The following is a 6,920-nucleotide window of genomic DNA, read 5'->3' as shown; positions in this document are numbered from 1 at the left end:
AGTTTTTGAGAATCTTTGGTTCAGCTCAAAGATAATTCCTATATCTCAATTGCATAGCTTGTATCATTAATTTCAGAGATAAATTATGATAATGAGATATCAATCTTCAACAACATTGACTGGCTAAGCTATAGAGAACAAGACTGTAGAACTCCTATTACATGAAGAAATAATAATTACTGTAAATACAGTAATTTCCTAAAGAAATAGTTTATGGATGTCTTTGAAGTTGCAAATCAGTATCTTCCACCTCTAGTGTATTCTATTTCTACAGAAACAGTCATGTCATTAGCCTATGAAAAAAGACTCCATGATGTAATAAACAGACAAAAGACAATCCAAGTACAATTTTTTAATAAAGATAATTATAAAAGATGGAAAAATCAGCTCAGAAAGGCCAACTACTTCTTTAATAGAGCAGTTTTTTGACATAATAACACATCAGTTTTAAATACTATCACATAAAGCATGGTGGAGAAAAGAAATTTTGCTTCATAATTAGAAAACTCACAATAAAACTTGCCAAGAAAAACAAACCCAAAAAAGCCATTTTGAAAATAAATACAGTCCATGCCAAAGTAGTATAAAATGAAGCCAGAAGTCTTTGAAAAGAAAACATTTTTCTTCCCAATATTTTCTCACTGAAAGTGATGAGACTCTCAAATTCAAGGGTTGCTGAGCTGCTCTGCTTTGGCTCCTTTGGTATCTGTTTTTTCACCACTATTATCCTTGGATTTATCTTCTTCTTTAACACCTGTTTTTTTGTCCTCCGTTTCCTTCTTGTCTTCTTCAATTCTAGCTTTCTTTGCTCCTTTCTTATGATCAGCCACATTTCTACGACCTCCCTCTCCTTTGTCCTCAGAATCTGAGAATTCTTCATCACAAGCTATCCGTTTGTCTGATGCTCGAATAGAAATTCTCTTGTCTGGATCTTCTCCATCTTCATCTCCACTGTCTTCGTGAACTGCATCTTCTGGAATAGCTTGCATTTGGACGCCAGTTGCATGTGGCAACATGCGTAAATTTTCAAATAAATGCTGTTTTATCTTTTCCATATATTCTGGAGTGTTCTGGTTTGTCATGTTTGAAGGACTAATATGCAGTTTGAAGTCTGGTCCAAAATACTCAGAGTAATCATTATATGGCAATTCATTGGGAATCTCACGATCAAGGGCAACAGCAGTCTCATATGTCCAACATCGAGCAACATGGCAGATTGTGTATCCACCTCCCCCAAGCATCAGTAATGGTAAATTGAAAGTTTTTACAACTTCTACACATTTAGCATGACCTTTGACTGTCAAATTGAAGCAACCAAGTCTATCACCGGATAGTGAGTCTGCACCACACTGTAGCACCACTTGAACGTAGAAATTTGATGTACTCATCGCTGTGGTATTTTGTCATTTCTTCAGCAGTGGCTTTATGGGGCCTATATATTTCCATTTTCCTGTACAAGCCATAATTTAGCAGCAAGTTATGGGTCATGCGGATCCTATGAGGTTTCATGGGATGACCCTGTCCGTAATAATAATTTCCAATATCACCATCTTAGTAGTAGCAGACTTTCTTCTTGCCGCCTCCCTGACTGTACGCCATGGGCTCCCCGACCACCGCCACCTCCGACTCCTCCTTTGGCTGCTGCTGCTGCTGCTGCTGCTGCGGCTCGGCGGGGAGAGAAGAGGGCTGGGGCAAAGGTGGGGGGGGGGTGGCAGTGCCGCGGGGAAAGGCAGGCTGGAGGGCCGGAGGAAAGAGAGGAGGGGAGTGCCGGGAGGGCTCAGTACCGCCCGGCTGAGTGGCTGAGAGCACGGACCAGGGGGTGGCAGCGGCGCCAACTTGCGACCTGGCAGGCAGATTCTTAACCACTGTGCCACCAGGAAAGTCCAGTTTTCCTTAATGAATTAACTGTGTTCTATTTTTAGTGTGATACATCTGTTGTCTTATTTCTTTCCTCCTATCATAAGACTTTTTGACCATTCATTCACTTAGTTGATATTTCTTGAATACTTGCTTTGTTCTAAGTAATGGCTTGTAACATAGCCCTAAACAGTATATATCCCTGCCCTGCCTTCCACAAAACCAGGGAGTTAGAGATTTTTTTTGGTTACTTGCTAGTAACAACATCCTTATCCTCATAATCTTTCTCTGTAGCTAGATAAAATTACTGTAAAATTTTCTATTAAAAATGCCTCTTATGGAGGGAATGTACCTCAATGTAATAAAGGGCATATATGATAAGCCCATATCTAATATCATACTCATTGGCAAAAGCTGAAAGCTTTTTCTCTAAGATCAAGAACAAGATAAAGATGGCCACTCTCACCACTTTTATTTAACAACATGGAATTGGAAGTCCTAGTCAGAGCAATTAGGCAGGAAAAGGAAATAAAAGGTATCAAGTTGGAAAGAAAGAAGTAAAACTCACTATTTGCAGATGACATGATAGTACATATAGAAAACCCAAGACTCCACCAAAAACAGAACTGAAAAATGAATTCAGTGAAGTTGCAGGATACAAAATCAGTATACTGAAATCTGTTGCATTTCTATACACCAATAATGAACTACCAGAAAGAGAAATTAAGAAGACAGTTGCATTTACAATTGCATCAGAAATCATAAAATACCTAGGAATAAGCTTATCAGAGGAAATGAAAGTCCTGTACACTGAAAGCTATAAGACATTGATGAAAGCAATTGAAGACACAAATAGATGGAAAGGTATTTCATGCTCTTGGATTCAAAGAATTAATATTGTTAAAATGTCCATACTACCCAAGGAAATCTATAGATTTAGTGCAATTCCTATGAAAAATTCAATGGCATTTCTCACGGAAATAGAACAAACAATCCTAAAATTTGTATGAATCCACAAAAGATCCTGAATAGTCCATGCAATCTTGAGAAAGAACAAAGCTGGAGGCACAACACTCCTTCATTTCAAACTATATTACAAAGCTTTAGTAATCAAACAGTATGGTATTGGCATGAAAACAGACACACAGATCAATAGAACAGAAAAGAGAGCCCAGAAATAATCTCACACATATATAGGTAATTAATTTACAACAAAGGAGTGGGACTTCCCTGGCAGTCCAATGCTTAAGACTTTGTCTTCCAATGCAGGGGGTGCGGGTTCAATCCCTGGTCAGGAAGCTAAGATCCCACATGCCTCATGGCGAAAAAACCAAAACATAAAACAAAAGCAATATTGTAACAAATTCAATAAAGACTTTAAAAATGGTCTACATCTAAAAAATCTCAAAAAAAAAAAATTTACAACAGAGAAGCCAAGAATATATAATGGGGAAAGGAGAGTCTCTTCAATAAATGGTGTTGGGAGAACTGGACCACTCTCTTATGCCATGCACAGAAATTAACTCAAATGGATTAAAGACTTGAACCTAAGACCACAAGATTCCTAGAAGAAAACATAGCCAATAAACTCCTTGACATTGGTCTTGACAGTGTGTGTGTGTTTTTTTTTTATTTTGATCTGGCAACAAAAACAAAGGAAACAAAAGCAAAAAAAATATAGGGGACTACATCACACTAAAACTTCTGTACAGCAAAAGAAGTCAACAAAATGAAAAGGCAACCATCTGAATGGGAGAGAATATTTGCAAATCATATATCTGATAAGGGGCTAATATCCAAAATATATAAGGAATGCATACAACTCAATAGCAAAAAAAAAAAAAAAAAATCCAATTTAAAAAATGGTAGAGGATCTTAATAGATGTTTTTCCAAAGAAGACGTGCAGATGTGTCCAACAGGTACCTGAAAAGATGCTCAATACCACTAATCATCAGGGAAATGCAAATCAAAACCCCAGTGAGGTATCACCTCACACCTGTTAGGATGGCTGTTTTCAAAAAGAGAAGAGTCAACAAGTGGTGGGAAGGGTATGGAGAAGAGAGAACATTTGTGCACTGTTTCTGGGAATGTAAATTGGTGCAGCCACTATGGAAAACAGTATGGAGGTTCCTCAAAAATTAAAAATGTAACTACCGTATGATGCAGTAATTCTACTTCTGGGTATTTATCCAAAGAAAATTAAAATACTAACTTGAAAAGATACCTGCACCCCATGTTTATTGCAACATTATTTACAGTAGCCAAGTTATGGAAACAACTTGTATCCATCAATGGATATATGGATAAAGGCATTATATATATACAATGAAATGCTATTCAACTGTAAGAAAGAATGAGATTTTGCTGTTTAAAACATCATGCATGGACCTTGAAACATTAGGCTAAGTGAAATAAGCCAGAGAAAGACAAATGTATTATTTCATTTATATGTGGAATAAAAACAAAACCAAAACAACAAAAATAAACCTCATGGATACAGAGAACAGATTGGTGGTTGCCAGAAGCAGGGGTGTGGGGGTGCATGAAATGCGTGAAGGGAGACAAAAGGTACAAACTTCTAATTATAAAATAAGAAATGAGGATGTAATTTATAGCATGGCAACTATATGTTGCCTATTTGAAAGTTATTGAGAAAGTAGATCTTAAAATTTCTCACCACAAGAAAAAAAATTCTGTAAATATGTATGGTGATGGGTGTTAACTAGACTTTACTGTGGTGATCATTTCACAATGTATAGAAATGTTGAATTATTTTGTTGTAAACCTGAAACTAATACAATGTATATCAATTATACCTCAATAAAAAAAGGAAAAATACCTCTTTTTATCATAAAAAGACATACTAGTAACAAATAAGCTAAACCAAGTGAAAACTGTATATATATTGGAATGTCAGTCTCTGTTCACATATATACATACATATATACACATACCTACATACATATATCCTTCCAGATTTCTTGTGCATTAGTTATATTTTACATAAATGGGATCATACTGACTGCTCCTGTATGTCCTGTTCTGGTACATTTTTTTCCCTCACAAGTATGTTAAATATTAAAAAAATTTCCATCTACTTTACTTCTTTTGATTACAACATTTTCATTTTCACTGTTTGTCTGGAATTCTACTTCCTGGATTAATCGTGCTCCAGGAGGTGGATATTTATGTTTTTTTCTCACTTTCCACTGTTTTAGACAATGATGAAAAACAACAATAAATTTCATTGCTATTTTAAATCATTGTTAACATTTGTTATTCTTTGATTATGAATAAAGCAGAGCAGTTTTTCTCATAGATCAGAAGCCTTATTATCCAATGTGTAGGCTAGCACTTCATCTGCTAGGTTTCTATTATAAACTTGGAATCATTGCTACCCACTTGTACATTTTCCCTGCATTCTCCAGGAGAATCCTAGAAACAAATTTCCCAGGATACTTTTTTCTAATGGTTGTCAATTATATTCAATAAGAGGCATTCAAAGGATATTAATTATTAGAGAACTAAAATCAGAATTGAAAATTGGATGGTTTTGGATTGACTTGTGCTGAAATTAATCTGTTGTACAGATCAGTTTCAGTGACCCAGCTGACCTAATTTGAAGTTTTGATTCAGTTGGGTCAATGGATTACCACTGAACATTTGCAACAGTTCTGCTGAACTCAGTCCATATGAAAATTATGTAAATAATTTTCAAATAGCTGCCATAAAAATGAGAAGTGACTCAAATTTATCGGTGATTCTCTGCCTTTCAGTAACAAGATAGCAGTTTCTACATTTTCTCTTTGGGGGTCACATTTCTGCTGTTATGTCTATACAAGTGATGCTTTATCAACTGGTATAGTGACTGAGCGTGGAACCCAGCTGCATGTTGCCTTTCAATATTGATCTTTTGTGTTGAAGTGTAGTGAACTCGATCACTCTGAACTTCAGTCAGCAAAGACCAGTAATATAAGAGTTGGTTGAAACCAGTACAGGTGGTAATATTATCAAAAAGGCAAAGGATTTCATCCAACACGGTAACTAATTCTTTGAACTAGCCAAGAACACCATTTAGAAATGTGAATCCTAGGACTGTGTTGGATTAGGATAACTAATATACAGATTTAAATTTTCTCCAGATGATTTTTGATCTTTTTTCTTGATAAATGTACAATAGCTCCATTGCTAAGAGGACACTATCATAATGATAGAATAGTTTGCCTGAAGGTATGCAGAAGAATTCATCATGTTGCATATATCAGCATATTCAGTAATCTTAGGTGGATGTCTTGATCATTTAAATACATGTTGGAAAATGAAATACATATATATGTAAATGTGACTTGAGTGATTTTCAGGATATATGACATATAACTAGAACTCTTATCTGGGAAGGTATATGGGTATGTGTGATAAGGGGTTTTCAGAATTTTTGAGAAACATCTTTGGTTGAGTGTATTTCTTAAGGATGATGGATATATTTGAGCTGTTGTATCTCACTTATGATAGTCTTGACCCGCTTATCTATAAAGCAGAATAAATAATCAAAATCTGTCTTAGAAGTGTCAATCCTTTGTGCTTCAGGGGTCAAAAAGTCTAGAGGTAAGTCAAATATCAGGATAGTGATTTTTTTCTAAAGATTTCTTAGACAGTCTAAAGAGTCATGGATAGAGAAACACAAAAAAATGTAAATATTATTCATTCTCCAATTTCAGATTCAGTTTTTGTGCTGTTTCTGTTTTATTCTGGATATTTCAGGGACGCTCGTGCAATCAGATATTGTGTATAAGAATTGAAGAAGCGTTAGTTATCTTTAAGTGAAAGAAATGGTTTTCATAAACAGAAGTATGTCTTAATTATTTATCCTGTTTTTTTCTTCATAGTGAAGATAATTAAGATTATGTCTCACTCTAAATAGCAGAATATTATGACATTTTAGAAGAATTGCTTCATTGAGGATTAGAAGAAATTAAGTATAGTTTTGGTTTTGGTCAAGTCAAATGAATTATCTCTTTGTCCTGGTATTCTTGTGAGTGGAGTTTTAAAATAAAATTGATCA

The 6,920-nt window shown here is 35.3% G+C and overlaps 1 protein-coding gene across 1 annotated transcript; it reads right to left on the bottom strand.

The window, feature by feature from the left end:
* Positions 1-427: 427 nt before the first annotated feature.
* LOC132371291 (histone deacetylase 2-like) lies at positions 428-1,388 on the bottom strand. The gene has a single exon (XM_059932526.1). It carries the CDS (start codon positions 1,386-1,388, stop codon positions 666-668), a length of 723 nt encoding a protein of 240 aa, XP_059788509.1. The 3' UTR covers positions 428-665.
* Between the last annotated feature and the right edge of the window lie 5,532 nt (positions 1,389-6,920).

The sequence above is a fragment of the Balaenoptera ricei genome, chromosome 9 (assembly GCF_028023285.1).
Source record: "Balaenoptera ricei isolate mBalRic1 chromosome 9, mBalRic1.hap2, whole genome shotgun sequence".
Lineage (NCBI taxonomy): Eukaryota > Metazoa > Chordata > Mammalia > Artiodactyla > Balaenopteridae > Balaenoptera > Balaenoptera ricei.
This window is presented reverse-complemented; position numbering and strand designations above follow the sequence as displayed.